The sequence below is a fragment of the Neospora caninum genome, chromosome XII, assembly GCF_000208865.1.
Source record: "Neospora caninum Liverpool complete genome, chromosome XII".
NCBI lineage: Eukaryota > Apicomplexa > Conoidasida > Eucoccidiorida > Sarcocystidae > Neospora > Neospora caninum.
The window spans coordinates 4,582,882-4,599,530 of NC_018398.1; the positions used below are offsets into that span (position 1 = coordinate 4,582,882).

The 16,649-nt window shown below is 56.2% G+C and overlaps 2 protein-coding genes across 2 annotated transcripts; one reads left to right on the plus strand and one right to left on the minus strand.

Moving 5' to 3' along the window:
- Window positions 1-724: 724 nt before the first annotated feature.
- NCLIV_065990 (putative C2 domain-containing protein) lies at window positions 725-3,869 on the minus strand (the record flags this gene model as incomplete). The annotated part of the gene is made up of 6 exons (XM_003886150.1): window positions 725-797; window positions 1,096-1,213; window positions 1,406-2,006; window positions 2,648-2,752; window positions 3,107-3,196; window positions 3,780-3,869. The coding sequence occupies 6 exons, from the start codon at window positions 3,867-3,869 to the stop codon at window positions 725-727; spliced, it is 1,077 nt and encodes a 358-aa protein (XP_003886199.1).
- A 4,620-nt stretch (window positions 3,870-8,489) lies between these two features.
- Window positions 8,490-13,457, plus strand: NCLIV_066000 (conserved hypothetical protein; the record flags this gene model as incomplete). Its single annotated transcript, XM_003886151.1, has 1 exon — window positions 8,490-13,457. The coding sequence occupies one exon, from the start codon at window positions 8,490-8,492 to the stop codon at window positions 13,455-13,457; it is 4,968 nt and encodes a 1,655-aa protein (XP_003886200.1).
- Between the last annotated feature and the right edge of the window lie 3,192 nt (window positions 13,458-16,649).

Below are 16,649 nucleotides of genomic sequence, written 5' to 3' on the forward strand. Positions count from 1 at the left end.
ACAGTGTCTGTCCCGTATTTCCACAGCCACAAAAGTGTAGAAACAGGGTTCCCTCGTTGAACTAAGCTGTTTGACTCGTGCCGTGTCCCTGGCATATTCTGACCAGTGTACCCTTTGTTATCATAACCCTGTGTGCGGTAACCGACGAGAAAGGCCATAAATCCCCGTCCTTACGTACGTTCCAGCATCAACATTCTGACAGTTTGGATTCTCCAGCCGAAAACGCATGTGGCCGCCTGATATCCAGAGCTGCCCGGCGCTGGACACACTAGGCATGGCCACACTCGACTTGTGCGACTGTTGCATTAGAATGCACGCCCAGTGCAGAGTGTAAAAAGTTTATCTACTAGAGGCCCAGCACGAAGCACCGCCAAACAGACGTAATTTTCGGAGACGGCCGCTTGGTGTTAACAGGTCACATTTTGAGGAGTCCCTTGGAGAGGATGCATGGACTTGTTTGGTCACTGCATTCGAAGTTGTCTCGACAGGCTTGATGAAGGCGGTTCGCACAAACAACCAAACGTTTTCTTCTGTGTCTGAAGGCCGCATCGTGTGCGACGAGAAGATCGGAACACAAAACAGATTCGGACGACCATCACTAACCCCGGATGCAAGACTTATTCACAGGCGCAAGAAGAATAAGAACGGTGACGGATATTTGCAGGGCGCATTAGATCCGACTTCACACATAACATAGACTACTAGGTGCCGCCCGTTCTTCCTGCTACTTTGCGTTGAGGTTGGCGACAAGCTCTTTCAGAGCTAGGTCTTTGTTATTGTTGTGGGCGATCAGCGCTCTGAAAAGTATACATACAAAAGAAAAGCAGGGCAGTCAGAAATGCAACCGGTACACAACGTATACTCTCGATATGTCCGACCGAACAGCTTCCATTGAAGAGGGCGGTTAAGCAACTGGCAACTGGATTCGTGTCCCGAGAATCATCTCAAAGAAGTACCTTGCCAAACCTGCCTCACCAAACCGGCTTTTGAAATACGCCACTCGAATAGCCTCTGGTGCCTAAACAGCTGGTAGATGCATTCAGTGCGCACTATTACGATTTGCCGAGCACGTCACCATATTCGAGGGCTTCCTACTTGGCTATTTCCCCGTAGGTGGCTGACGGGACAATGTCCTTGATTTCCATGATGAGGACGGATTCGGCTGTCATCGTTTCCGGTCGGTCCTTCTTCCTCTTCTCTGTCTTCTTTGCATCTGCGCAAGAAAAAACAGGCAGCCGCTGGTAGCATGCGTCGCCCGGCGTCAAGTCAGGGCCAGGTAGCTGGTGACCTTTCGCTCTAGAGCTGCATTCGTCCTCCCAGCGAATGAGTGCCGTCAAATCGTCTGGCGCAAGACGGTATTGCTTCGTGAAAAAAGAAATGCGCCGGTTTCTTCCGCGTTCCTTACCATCCTCTGATGACGAACCGCCATTGCTGGAGTTGCTGTCTGAGCTCTTTTCAATACTGTGCCCCATGTGCGTGCCTTCTGGTCTATCCGCGACAGGGTGAGTCCCCATGAAAACTTGCGGCGATGGATATACACAAGTAACCGGCGACTGAGGTACACTTGTGTAGGGCCCAGGCGGGGGGCCTTGCCCAGGCGCTTGCCACAGCCAACTTGGAGCGCCGCCATGAGGCGGTGGAGCAGTCACGCATCCTGGGAAAGGGCCAGGTTGAGGCGGATACGGTGGCGGTGGACCACTGCTCTGAACTGGATATTGCGGGTAAGGCGCATTCGGGGGCGGGGGATTCATAGGGTAGCTGTAAGGGGGTGGAGGGACGGGCACGGATCCGACAGGTGGATGGTTTGCCGTAAGGAGAAGCCGGCCTTGAGCCGCCGCTTTCGCTTGTTCGGCCGTCAGGACGACAACCTTCTGTGGTCCACCTCCACTCGAGGGCTTCGCCTCGCTATGAGGCGGCAGCAACCGAAGTTCGATCTGAAGGGCGCCACCTATCTTCGCCAGGGCAGCATCTTCGAGGGGGTAATATTTGTCCTCAACTTTGTTCTCCTACGTTTCACATCCACGTTTCATCTCACACGAGACTTCGTGACTTCTATATTGTGGTGTAAATTGGGACATCCAGTGGTCCCCCCAGTTTCAGGTGAATTTTTCTCTTGCTAGATGGCTGGTGCGGGTCGAGTCGGGAGATATTAATGAGGGTATAGTGCGCAGACATGCATACCCATTTTTCTCGTGGTGCTTTTTTCTTGAAGATCTGCATATATATATATATATATACTCTACAGAGATTGGTTACATGATACATTCGTAGATGAGGTTCACGATATACAGTTGCCTTGTTATAATAGCGCAAACTTGCGGACCTATTGAAGCGCATTACTAATACTATAGATCCACATGCTTTGTACGACGATAGAGTATGCTGGGCGTCAACGGCTGATGCCTAGCGCACAGCTCGGAATTGCCTCCCTGCAAATTCCCGCATCCACTGAACACTGTGTTAGTCTCTTCAAACAGCTAAAAAGCCGATTTGGAATACCCGTCTAGCTCACCAGGCTTTTCAACGTCATCTACGTAAACTAGAAACAGACACTCGCACGATACATCGTGACAGAAATAACCTTCCTTTAACAGTATCCCTTGTGCGCTCTTTGTTCAGATGGTACCGTCCGAACACAGTTACCTACCTCAAGAGTTTGAAGATTTACCGTGACAGATCCCATTTTCTTGTCTTTCAACAAAATGTTTGCATCCCACACCTCGAACGTCAATGTGTGCGGCCCGAATTCCTTCTGTAAAGGAGAATGGAGAAACTGGCGAAACTGATGCGTACAACCCCAAAACGAGGATGAAAGTTCAACTGATTTTTCTGCCTGATCATCCTTATGCCCACATCTTGACTCTCACTTTTGATTCAGACTTGTTGTCGTATTCTGAACTCAAACCCAAGGAGATGAGGGTACTTTCCTAACGAGTATCACGTTACCCGGTAACTTAGCTAAACGCACATGTCTACACGCCACCAATGTACAAGGCCGAGTTGTGCTTCCTGGGAAATTGCTTTTCTTCTCTCGACGGGGTTCGACCTGGAGCACTTAGGTGCAGCCTGTGTCAGATGACCAGACGGCTCCCTTTGATTGACTTACGTCATACACAAACGTGAACTGCTGGTTCCACACCGGATTCACCGTTTTCTTTGCCGTTTCTGTACGATATTGAATGCCTCTGTACTCAAACTGAGAAGCCGCAGAAATAATAGACATGAAGGGGACGCCGCAGTGAAGAACGTTGAAAATTTAACTGAGGCGCGCACCTTCATACGGGCTTCTGATATTCCGCAGTCATCCTGAGGAATCTTTCCGCATTACTTCCAGTTTCCCGTCAGTACGATCGCGGGTTATACCGCGCTCGCTTTTGTGTCTGAATCTACTCCTGCTAAAACGATAGGTGCCTAGGAAATGGCGATAAAAGGTAGATTACATTACCGACTACCAGGCGTTTGACAAGGCAACCTATCGACTTGTGTCCCACTGCCCCTGCATAACAAATGCCGTATCGCTTCTCTCGTTCTTGTAGTCGACAGACAGTACCCTCTTATTTCCAATCCCATACCAGGTTGTGCCACACTACCTGCGCATTCACTGCGTCTCGAAGCCTGAGAGGTGCCGATGTTAAACGAAGGGAGCGTCACGCGCCGGTTCAGTGAAAACGGGGCAAGTCTCAAAGGGCACCGACATCACACATGCCTATGGTCCGCGTTGTTTCCCTAGTTTACTTCATTTATCGAGATATTTGGTACGCGCGTGGCTCCCGCCTCACTCTGATGTACGGATCGGAGGTTTTGCCAGAATCCATGGCTGGCAGGTCCACTCCACGGCGAACGACAACTTGAACTCGAGGAAGCGACATGATGCTCTAAATGGAAAGCTGGCCAAGGCGATGCTAATTAGCCATTCAGAAGCATTTGTATCCTGAGGGATTGACAGACTAGACGAAGCTCTTCAGAAGCGGAGCTGAGAGACAGACACACCGAGTCCGCCAAAGAGGCAGGAAGGCAAGAAGAGAGAACGGCGGCCATGGAATTGCCGCCAGTATGTCGTTGCGGGGTGCGCCGGCCAATCGATGGATGACCGGTATTTTTTCCAGTGAGACGACCCGGCAGAAGCTGAAAGCCACAACCTGTGTCCGTGCTTTCAGAAAAGATGAAAAAATGCTCTTGATCCCCGCACTATTTTAGCAGTGGATAAATCGAACTCCTTAAGACAAAAGGGACACTTGTCCCTCGAGAGTGCCCCGAAAATGGTCCACATATCAGCAAATGAGCGGACCACTCGCTCACAGGAATTCAGTCCGTTGGAGGAACTCGAAAATAGCGAACAGCTATCCAGTTGTAGATTCGAATCCCTGGAGCTTACTCGCAGAATCTGAGCATCTTGCTAGAAAGAAGCGGGGAGACGGTGAGAGGGGAGAGCATCAGCGGTTCCGTTCAACTCAACGGTTGCTCGAAGAAACATAGAGACGATAACGTTGAAAACCCCGCCCCGCCCCGCCCCGCTAGTCTCTAGCACGGCTAATCTATGAAGGAAGCAGATAACACACCAAAGCAGGCGCTGAATAATAAAGTGCAGACTCCAAAGATATGCACAAAAACATCGGACACATGACCAGATGTATAGGGAGACGCAGGTCAACACGCCGCGTACCGGGGGTTAAATCGATGCGTCCACATACATACGCATGTAGCAATATCTGCGCGTCTGGAGGAGCGAAAACGGAAGCTGGCTTGACACTCAACGTAACGAGCATCATAACCAGGTTTCGCACCCTAATGTAATTATTGCATTTTTAGTGCGAACAAAAAGTGCGGGCGACCAATAGGCGAAACAGGAACCAGGACTCTGGCAATCCGCAGTTGCACTGGCCGAGATACCAGGGTTTGGATACCACGCATGCAACTGTCTGCAGGGAAATCAAGCGACATTCACGGCCGCGGCACCTGCTGGCGAAGCATACGATAAACGATGCCCTTTATCATTACTAGAGGGAATATTGCTAATGGTATACACATTTGAAGGCATACCGTCTATAATTTAAGAAAATCAAGAGCCGGCTTCCCGCTCGGCTGGTGCGAGCTGACGGGCACGGACCAAGACAAAACGGGGTGAACAATATCTATATCCTCGATGTACATTTATCCGTCAGAAACAAAAGCACGTAACTGTGGACGATAGACACGCATTTTCTTGTGACACTGTGGTCAGCGCCACATATTGTAAGCACGGGCGACTGTGTTTATGAAATCGTCTATTGCACACGCATGTGTCAATGCTCGAAGATCACCTGAATAAGGGTACCGGGGGAGAGAGAATACGACAGTTCCGGGGTGTTCGTCGGCTGCAAAGAATCCAGCCCTGTACCTCGACGTTCGAAGCCACTGTTCGCAACGTTGGAAGGTTAATGGGGAGGTTTTCTTTCCGGCAACCGTTGGTGAGTTTCCATTCTGGCATTGTGACACCGACCCTGCAGTCACTGTCAAGGGAACAAGCTGGAGCCGTGGTGGTTGCTGGCTAAAAACCTGTACGCTGACAAAGCGCACAAGGATCTGGTTGCCTCAGTGATAGAGCAGCAAGCCTCACGTTTGGTTCCAGTTTCTGTCCTGGGGACACACGCGCTAAAGACGAAGATCACAGATTTCACCGAACGGCAGGCTCAACCATTTTAATGATAGTCTTGTGTTGGGTCACTTTGCACATAGTCTCGTCATACTGAGGGGGAGAGGCATGTTTGCCCAATGGGACCCTGTCGGTAGTCGCTTGGCAGAAAGTCGAAGTGTGAAATGGATGGGGTCATTTGGGTAAACATTGCCGTTGTAGCTTGGCAATTCCCCTACGCGAGATCCAGAAGCTTGGCGAGCAGCTTCTCTTTCTGCCAGCGCCTGTGCAACCGAACAACCCGAAGACCGCCTAATAACGGACGCACAGTCACGCTTCAGGCTCTGGGTTTATCATCGACGGTAGCCAATCCCTACTTCAGCCACTTGCATTGGTTTCCTCTTCTCGAATTCAGAGAAGCATGAATAAATATCTATATGTATGCATATATATCGACTTGAATTGTATGTCGGACCTGACCGACGCTCACCCTTCCGACGGCGGCGTACGGTGTAACGGCGGCGTACCGTGTAACGGCAGCGAGAGAGCACGAGGCCGCCGCGAAGGAAAGTGCCCGCTTTCTTAGAGAAGAACACAAGCACGCTGGTGCCTTTCCAGGCCTTTTCGCCAGAGCCAAGCTACCAACGCTTTGTGTATCCGAAGGCTTTCCCAGTTTCTGAACGACGTTCCAGTTGAAAGGAAGTGGCGATGGGCTCTCAGCCTCGGGGGCCAGTTGGTTTTTCATCCTAGATTGACCGTTCGCTTCCTCCAGCAAATGGGACCCAATCAATGACAGAAGAAAGACGAAGTCTCCAGCTGATATGGGACATTGCCGCCACATGCTGAAGGCTCCTCAAGTTGTCGGGGCTGTTGTTGTTGGCTGTTTTTCAACAATTGCGTGAACACGATCCAAGGATGAAGGTGATTGGGAAAGGACAGCGCAGCTGCCTTGTTTACGAACGAGTGGCAATGCGTTTCTCTGTAGACAGACATGGAGCTGCCTCTTTTGCTCTTTGCAAACATTCACTAGTAATAGCCCCGCTGTCGCTACCGCAAACTACTGTACACCGCGGGTACTGGCAACTTAACACAGAGGTTGTACAGAAGATAGCTTCAAATTTTCTGCGCTAAGTGAGCTGAAGAACAGTCTGTTTCAGTGGCAAAAGCAATGCGGTTCCTACTTGCAAAAACCGGCTCGTAGATTTGGTCCTTGGGTTCATTTCCAAATTGATCTCGACAGTGAATTGCTGGAGCAAGGGCCATCGGTGCACCATACTCAGTCTAGTAGATGTCTGTCTCAGCCGGTCAGGAGGCAGGATGTCATTATGTAGCCTGCCTGGGTTGTCCCCACCCCTGCGGGTGTATTTGCGTTTTCGTATTACGTCATAAGTTAATTCCGTTTGCTCTACGGCTTTTGAAAAGCAACGGCCGAGCTGGTTTTGTCAACTCGGCTGCCTTCATGCACAGCATGATAAGCAGTTTTATGGTATTCTTTAAACGAAGATGTCCTAGCGTATAACACACCTGGAAGCAACCCTGTCCTCTAAAGACATGGGTTATCAGGAAATCAACGGTTATTAAGAGTGGAATCAGCAGAGAAAACTGGCGGCCGGCCGTGCCAGTGGCAGAAGACAAAGGCGCGGAAAAGGGGGCGGAACTGTCGCAGTGGCTACGCTTTTCCATTCGCTGGGGAAGGTTGACGCTGTAACAGCAACGCAGCCCATGATTGCGGAATGTGCGCGCTTTCGTTGCGTCATCCCATATGTCGTCTGGAACGTAAATAATGGTGAAAAGGAGTTCTTTGAAGGGAAGGAGCTGTGTCTTTCAACGCAAGTCCCCTGGTTCTGTTCGCCGTGAGGGTGCGAATCTCAGCGTGTGTTTGTCTTGTCCTCTACAGAACCTTGCTGGGGGGTCGCAGAGACAGAGGGAAACTTCACGCCTTTTTGAGTGGAAAGTGTCTCCCCAGCTCAAATTGCATTTCCTTCCGAAACTGAGACGTCGACACCTCCGATTCGCATTCTTCTCGGATTCGTGGACTCTTCGTTTTGAGACAATCGCGGCGCCGCTGTCCGGCCAAAGGAGCTCCCCGCCCGGCATGCGCAGCGAATGGAGAAACGTGTGCATTCTCTGTCCTTTCCTCACCAAGTGGAATTCGCGTTCCGCCGTGGAAATGTAGGCGCTGGAGATAGATGACAGCCAGATTCGTGGGCGGGCTGTCCCGAAAAAGAGAGTCTGCTAGGGCACTTTGCGTGGAGACGAACAGGTGGACTGGTCGTGGCACCCTGCGTTTCAGCCGACGATGACCGTTTCCATGCTTTTGGAGAAATGCAAGGATACAGCCTCGTCCCCGCATATCTGCACGCAATCCAGGGCGTGCAGCGGCATGTGGACAGCGGATTCGCAGCATGCAGTGCCCGATCCACACATGGTTTTTACTGTCTATGGCCACACGCACAGACCCCTTCGTTCTGGCGCCTTTTCTTCTCTGGCGGGTTTGGGACTCGACTCCCGTCCCTGACATACCTCTGTCTAAAGCTTTCAGAGTGCCTTGATATCTGCTTTGTATGCCCAATTCTCGAATCTGACGGTCGCCTGCTTCCCACATCTCAACGGCAAAGGAGACATTGTGATCGTTCCTGTGATAGTCGACACGCCGGGAACAATCGTTCCAGTGAGTGCGGATATGCTGTTTCGGAGGACTTCGCATTGCAATGCCACTAGCTACGCGACAGGCGTCGTGTTTTGCACCCGCCTTACTCCCTTGTCAGTCTTTGAATCCTGCGGGCGCAGTAGACGTTGAAGACGGTGGCCGAATCCGCTGACCTGCACACCTGCTTCCCGGGCCGCTCCTTTGCTACGTCCTTTCACTCCGTGATCCATGGCAACTGGACCGCAGTGGAACCGTCCTGGATGTCCTTTTGTTCCGGAACCCATCTTCCTGAACAAATGGGAGCGTCGCGACGAACAGCCGCTGGCTCCCGCGTCAACCCCGTTCTTTCCTGCGGACGCGGGGGACCCGCGCAAATTTCCACACTGCGGCAGAACGGACCTTGAGCGGACGGCGGGAGTTTCCCCGCCGCGAGCAGGGCGTGGGGTGTCTGTACACCCCGAGCACCCGTGTTGGGGCACTCAGAGAGGCGACCCTGGCTTCCAGACTGTCAGCGGGTTTCCCACTGTGTGTGCTTCGAAAGGAAGAGGTGCTGACGGCGCAACTGGGCTCGCAGATATCGGAATCACTGCTCCGTCCCGCTACCAGCAAGAGCGATCACCTGGAAAGCATTCCAGGCAAGCGGACGGCGCGGCCGGAGTCAGCAATCAAGGGGACGGCGTCTACGTCTTTCCACCTCAAGAAAGCGCTGATCTCGCGTCACCGCGACAGACCCTCCATCAACGGGAAGGGTATGTGGGACATCCAGAGCCCCACAGACGCAGCACTTCCCATATGGGCGAGGAGGAAATGTCTTGCGCCCCCGTGGCTGCTGGACAGAAAGAAAACGCTCCGTGGGGAATCCGGTCCCTTGCTGCGACACCCCTCGACCTTGAACATGTCGCCAGGAAAGTTGCATCTTGGCAACAGGACGTCCTTGGGACCAAACCGTCTCATTTTTCAGGTCGTTCAAGCGACAGCACTCCCCCGCTTTCCAGGATGCCTTCTTGCGTGTCGTCTGCTTCCTCTCTTTCTGTTGCTCCCCTTCGCGAAAGCCCCGGCGCATTTGCGTCAGCGGCACGGATCCCTGTGGCAGGCAGTGCAGACTTCCCGTCCTCTTCCCCCCCCCGGCGACATGCGGAGTCTGAGCGGCTTCTCACAGGACATTTTCCCGAAAACCCGGTGCCCGTCCGAGGGCGGCTGTACTCCTACGGCTCCTGTGGGGCATCCGACGCCGACTCGTTCCTCTCAAAATCGCCGAGATATTCTTCGGGACGCGTGTCGGCGACCGCGCCTTCACCTGGTCCAGCGGACTGGGTGTCGAATTCGCACGTGGCAGGGCCCGTATCTGGGCGATATCCCGAAGCTTTCGAGCGCGTGGTAACGCCCAGGCGGGCGGACAGGAGCACGGACTCTCAAGAGATGCGACTCCCGAGCACGCGGCAAACGCCTGCCGGAGGTTCGCCTGGCTTGGCGTGCAGCAACCCGCGTGGCCGCGCAGCGCCTGACGCTTCTGCCTCCGGCTCGCTCGGGAACAGATCCTCTGTCTCTGGAAGGGGGGGACCCAAAAATGGTGTGACAGCGCTCTCTTCCGCGCTCTCTGTCTTTCCTTTCCTTCTCCCCAGCGCCGCCGTCCTGCCGGTCGGCGCCGTCGATAGAAACTCCGAGCGTGCGGGGCTGAAAGCTAGCGCATCCGCGGAAGTCACCATGCACTCGACTTCTCCAGTGTCTCACAGCTCTCGACCTCGTGCCGGAAGCCGCAGAGCGGCCTCCATTGCTCTGCATGCACCGGATCTCGCATCTGGTTCCGTGAGACCGAGTGTCTCCACCCCGCTCCATCCCGCCGAGTCCGAGAAGAAAAGTGCTTCGCATGTCCACGATGTGGGCTGGGTAGCCGAGAAGTCAAGGAAACCGACGCCTGCAGATCAGCGGCTCGAGGAAACGCTCCTCGCCTTCCTTGCAGCCGCCACGCCCGACGCTGAAGAAGACGATTTGCGGCGACTGCAGCGAAACAGCATGGAGTTGGATCTTCTTCTGCCGCAAGTATCTGTGACAGAGTCGGACGCGGGCACGACCATGCCTTCCGAGCTCCAGATCAGCTCGGCAGGCAGTGGACTAGGAGCTCGGGACCGCCACCGTGGTTTCGGCCGCAGCGACGCTCGTGGACAAAGTGCCAGGCGAGTGGTCTGTGGGCGGAGCGCGCAAGTGTGTTGCTGCTTGGGCCCGTTAGTGAGCAGCCTCCACACAAGGTCTTTGTGCGACTTGTACGAGGAAGAAGCGTTCTTTCTTCCCGAGCAGGACATCTTGGAAGTGAAATTCAACTGGTGGCAGATGCTCAAGCGCGAATTTCGCCTGCAGATCCACTGGGAGCTGCAGCAGGAGTTTCAGAACTCGCGGCGGTGCGAGTTTCCAAGGCTCCAGCGCCAGGAAAGGCTGCTCAGCCGCTGGTCGTACTGCGTCTCCAACGTCAGCGCTCACCACGTCCCGGAGGCTCGTCGCCTTCTTCAAGAAGGCCCGAAGCCGTCGGACGAGGACGGCGCCGCGGCGGGCCAGGGCTCGGGCGCGTCAGTCAGGGGGACAGAGTGTCGGGGTGCCGGCAAGGACGGCCTCGGGGCCATCGATGTGGGCGCGCTTCTGTCGCGGGCGGGCGAGAGCCGCGGGAGAGATGGCGACTTCATGGACTGCTCAGACGCGCGGGGAGGCGCCGGCAACGACGGGCGGCGGACGCTGAACCGCCACTTGCGGCAGCGGGCGTGGACGTGGATGTGGCAGTGCGCCGCAGGTCTCGGGTTCTGCGTCGCGACGCGGTTCCTCGGTTTGCAGCTCTTGGACGCGTACGTTGCTCACGAGCAGTCTCCCGTCGATGCCGAGAACGAAAACCAAGCGAGTCTGGTGGCAGTGGCGTGCCTGCTCATCGCCGCGGGCCTCCGCGGCCACTGGAAGGACATCCACAAGGACGCGTACCTCGCCGGGATCGTTAGAGGCCTGGACTTCCCGTACTCCGTCGACGAAGTGATTCAGACCCAGTACGACATCCTCCAGCTGCTTCCCGCTGGGCTGATGCTGAGTAAAACTGTGGTTGACTACTTCCGTCTCTTCCTGGCCCACCTGCGGGATCTGCCGAACGTGATCCAGCATCTCGACGCAATTCCGCCCGAGGTGGCCGAGCCGGCAACCCAGAGTCTGTGTGTCGCCGCGTCTTCTCTCCCATCGAGCGACGCCCTCGGGCTCGCCTCCCGCTCCGACCCCGGCGCGTCGGATATTCGCGTATCCGCCGGCTTCGGCAGTGACTTGCAGGGAGACGAGAACCAGTTTGCGGAAGATCTGCAGCCTCTCGGAGGCCTCCCGTCTCCCTTTCGCTTCGGACAGAGTGGACAGAACAGCGTGAAGACGCGGACACGCAGAGGCAAGTTGCCCACGCGCTCGCCTCGCCCTCCGTGCGAGACAGGCGAGGTGGGTATACCGACTGGGGACCAGTCCAGGTCGAGGCAGGAGTCTGTGGACTGCCGGAGCAGCCGAAGAGCTTCCCAGCACGGCCCGTTCTTGCCGGAGGTGTCCGAGGGCGACGCACGTATGGGGAGCGCGGGAGCCCTCGTCTCTCTCTTTGATTTCTGGAAATGCACGGGTCTCCTGGCGTGTCTAGAGGCGCTCATCCTGCGGAGCTGCTCGGCCGTCGCAGGCTCGGTGGGGCCGCCGCTGCTGGTGCCCCCGAGTCGCCTCGTGGCAGCGCTCCTGCTGCGTCTGTTGGAGCCGTACAGCACGGCGAGGATGGTGGAGAACGCAGAGAGGCGGGCGGAAACCAACGGTCCTGCCGGCGACCGACCGGAAGAACCAGTTCTCGGACATCCCGGCACTGCCGCGTGGAGCCGGTTCGTTTGCACCTTTGTGTTCCGTCTCCACTACGACGCCGACATGGTCTTCTGGAAGGCCGTCCTCGCCCCACTGATCGATGGCGTGCTGCGCATGGAAGACAACCACTGTTTCCTCGCCCTTTGGCAAGCGGGAAGCGAGGTCTGGGCCCGACTGATAGCGCGGAGTTGCCACACTGGGGAGGAAGACCTCGAGCCGCCGGGAGTTTCCCGCGAGTCCAGCGGCGCACGCCCGTTTTTCCGTGAAAGAGAACTCTCTTCTGAAAACCTGCATCGGGCGTCAGCTGGGTCTCTCGCGCCGGGGCGTCTTCTTTCACAGGCAAGCGAAACGAAGGCCAGCCGCGAGGGCTACGTTTCCGCGCAGCTGACTCAGGATCTGCGGCCCCACCGGCCTGTGAAGAGAAGCGTCTCTGCGGAGACTCTCGCCAGTTCCTGGCGAGAAGGCGCTTCGCGACGTCTCGGCGCCCAGACGCAGCAAACAGACTTCGCCGGGTGGACGGTAGGTCCCGTCCCCGGAGAAGAGTCGGAGATGCAGGCGTTGCAGGCCGACAGACCAGCGACTCCGCCTGCAAACCGATGTCGCGGCTCTGACCAACTCAGCCGACGGAGAGTCGAAAGCGGGGGCAGGGTGTCGGCGGGTCGTAGGAAACCCTCGAGCTTTGTCTCCAGCGCGACTGGGGCCGTTCTGACTCCGAGCGCGGACAATCGACAGGCTCCTGTGTGTGGCCAAGCCGCCTTCCTTCCACAAGACGTCCACGCCTGGGACGGCGACCTCGCCTTCGATGAGACCATGCAGTGGGAGACCGCCGAAGACACTCGCTCCGCCGCGCCTCCTGCTGCTGGTTCCTGTTCTCCACGAGTCTCCTCGAGCTCTGGTCGGGCCCCCTGCGAGACGCGGCTATCCAGAGGGATTCTGCTTGAAGAACAAGGACACCCCGCCCAAGTCGCCTCGAGTTCTCATAGAAACTCCGCAGAGAGACAGCTGGGACAGCTCCCAGCAGAGGGCGGGCGCGTGGTGTACACGAGCAGCCAGTTTCAAAATGTCCAGGCAGACACTGCGTACCCCGTGGACGTCAGAGATTTCCCCGTTTGCCGCCCCGCGAGGGACGGATCTCAAGGCGGTCCGGCGAGAAACGTCCGCCAGAGACACAGCGAGCGACACCGAGCGTCGTGGTCTGCCGCTGACGAGGCTCCTGTCGCTTCGCACACGAGAAGAGAGCGTCTTTCCTCGATGGGGAGGTTCTCGAGCTCGGAGAGTCGTCGCGGGGGCGCCGGTGCGGAGGAGATGTACCGTCAGAACTCGGCGTACACAGATCGCATTCGCCGGTGATAAAGCGCCAGCAGTGTGCCCCACGAAGGACCGAGCAGCAGCTGTCCATGCGTGGCCATTCCCCGAGAGAAAGAGACTCACGTGTGGGGCTGCGAAGATTCTCTGCAGGACTGTGCTCGGAACCCCCATCCGGTGAGACAGTGCGGTGTGTGAAGGCGCGAAGAGGAGGCCTGTGAGAGTGGGCTGGCGGGTTCTCTGCCTGTGTGTTGCCGCGCGACAGAATCTCTCCTGCGCGGGTCCCCGACCTGCCGTGCGCGTCGAGACTTTGGTCTTCAGTAAGAGACGAGGCTGTGGAAGGCTCGCAAGCGAGGCGTTTTCTCGCTACGGCTTTGTGCGCCAGAGAGAATGCTGCGCGTCTCTCCAAGAGAGTTGACGCTTCTGTGTCGTCTCCTCGAGAGGACAGCCTTGTCGCTACGGCACACGCACGTGTCTTCGAAGAGCCCTGGTGATACAGAGAGATATTCCCGCTTCCCGCAAGGCAACCATATCGGAGTCTCCCAAACGGAAGCGAGCGGGTTTCCCTCGCCGGCCTTCTGACCGCCGTTTCCAGCGAATCTCAGGCATTTCCTCGCCACGAACGAGCCGCGAGTCGGCTGTATGCGTGAAGCCCGAGCACGAGCGACGCATGCGGCATTCGAACAGAGCGCTGGCGCGTTTGGAGCCGAGTAACGTAGAGAAGAAGAACGAGGGAGGGAACTCACGACGCGCTGCATCTCTCTTCCGTAGAAAGGCGAAAATGTCGGTCTATGCCCGTTCCTCGAGGTGTACGCACACTGTGTCCGACAATCGGGAGTGCGAGCGCGGCGAAAAAGAGCCACGTGAGACGCTGGCGGAGGGGGCGGCTGCCTAAAGGCGACGCCATGCAGTCTGATTCGAGGAAGACGCTTGCCAGTCGGTTGTCCGTGGAGAGCGCCGGTGCTCGAAACGCCGTGTTGCTTTGTGGCACCGGATTCCCACTGCGCATCCCTTCCTGTGGAGCCTCAGCGGCCCTTCGTTGGCGTTAACGAGGCCGTCGTAGGCCTGGATCTACGAGGGGGTGACGAGTTTGCCCGAGCGCCGCCTCTCGCGAAACGTTCAAGAGACGAGGAAGGTCGAACGCCTCGACGCGACTCTCTCTCAAGGGAACGCGATGCTTTCGTATTCAGCTGCAGGCGTCACAAGGGCGGTGTGGAGCACGCCGACCTTCAGCTCTTCCAGGTCAGCGCAGACTGCCAAGGCGGCGGATCTTTTTGAGGCGTGCGTGAATCTCTGGAAAGAGACGGAGCGGGAAAACCGTTTGGTGAGTCGTGTAGTCTCAACGGCACTGGACTCTGGGTTCTTTTCCGGGAAGAAACGGAAACTGCGGGGATGAAGGCGCTTTTCACTGGACAGCAGAGTGAAGAAAGGAAAGCAGACTGAGGCCTGTGTGGCCCATCCTTGGTCGCTGAATCTCTCGAGAGGTTTATTACCGAAAGTGTTTCTGGGCCGGAGTCTGAACGTGGAGAGGGGCGTGTCTCTACGAGAGAGCGATCGAAATGCGCTCGCTGGTCGCTTTTTCTCCTGCGTCGGTTCTCAGGTTTCTTCTCCCATGGGACCACCTCTGTGGAGACGCCCTAGGGCTCGTGCGAGCGGCAAAAGTCCAGGCCTCACAAGCCAGGTGATGCCCGGAAACGAGAAGTGACGGTGGCGCGTGTCCAAGTGGGGGAAGAAAACTCGAGATATTTTTGAGGAGGGCTGTCAGAAGCGAGGAGCTCGAAATTGTTGGATGCTTAGAAAACCGGCCAGCGTCGGGCAGTGCACTCAACCCGACGACGTGAGCGGATTGTGACCGTGTGGCCGTTTCATTTTGTCGCGCGGCAAACGTCTCATGCTCCTGCACAGAGCCTGCTTCTGCAGGATGTCGCCAGCACGCAAGCGCAAGACGTGGTGTCTCCGCGCGCTTTGCGGTGCGGCTGCAGTGGGAGAACACCCGTTTGCCGCACGAAGAGCCCCGACTGTGTATGCAGCGTGAGATAGACAGGGAGATCGATCCGGGGACTGGGAATGAGTTTACACCCTTTTCCGCAGATTTTGGGATACTTGTGTCGACGCGTGGCTTGACGAAGCTCTTCCAGAGGGGTGACTCCATGGAAGGCAGGATATGCGCCAGGTCTACGAGACAGACCTACTCGTGTTGATGCACAGAAGACAAAAGGGACGGTGATTTGGATCAAGGACTTCGCCTCGAGCTCCAGAAGACGGCGCATGTGACACAGGGGCCATGAGCGGTGGAGAAACGGCCTTTCCACTGGAGACCGAGAGCCCGTGGGGCTACGAAGGTGAAGGAGAGGGGAGCACCAGGGGCGTGAGGAGCCCCTCAGCTCTGGTTCATGTGTGTCTCAATTGGGCTTTTCCAGAAGCGGTGTCTCGGGTGTGAGGGCTAGGTTCATATCTGTCGGGGTTCAGTCAACTGAAATGTGCGAGGGATGGACGAGGCGACTCAGCGCGTGAGACAGAGAAAGCGATGAGAGGCGTGGTTGGCAGCTATGGCGCTGTGCGTCTTGTACGGTGGGCGGTGAGTTTTGTTTTTTCTTTGCGGGAACCTTCATCGCTTGACTCTTGCTTTCCTGACCCAAACTTGGGGTCGCGATTCTGGAGAGCCCAGCGGCTCAAGAAACTGCTTCCTTCTTAACTTTTCAATGTCTCCTTTCTTGTCGTAACAAAGCGGCCTGGCCGAAGGCCCCCAGAGCGTCCCTAAAGTGAAGACGCGAGTCCAAAATCATAAATGCAGCCCCACATGCATCAGAGCCACCGTTTTCATCGCCTGCATGTCTTCCGAAGGAGGGGCCGTCTTTGGAGGGAACAAAGGCGCGCCGGGCGCAACTTCGAAAAACGCTTAGCAGCGTGCACGTGGACCCCGCCGACCACTGCCTCTCCCTCGGCTGTCGCGGAAGTGTTAGAGCACACGGGAAAAACCAGAAATGCAAAAGCGAAGTTGGTTCGCGGCCCTCGCCCGACAGTCGCATCCTACAGTTTACGCTGTTCAGCTGGACGGTGACATTTTCGTTGAGTGCTGGACTACGCACCTGCGCACCCCACTGCTTCCTGCCAGGGAGTCGTAACCGGATATACAAGTGGGCATCTACCCGTCCCACATCTTTGAAACGAGGTTTTTCTGTTGTTGGATTGAAGCTGTTGGTTTTGAAAAAGCTATACATTCACAAGAGATACAGT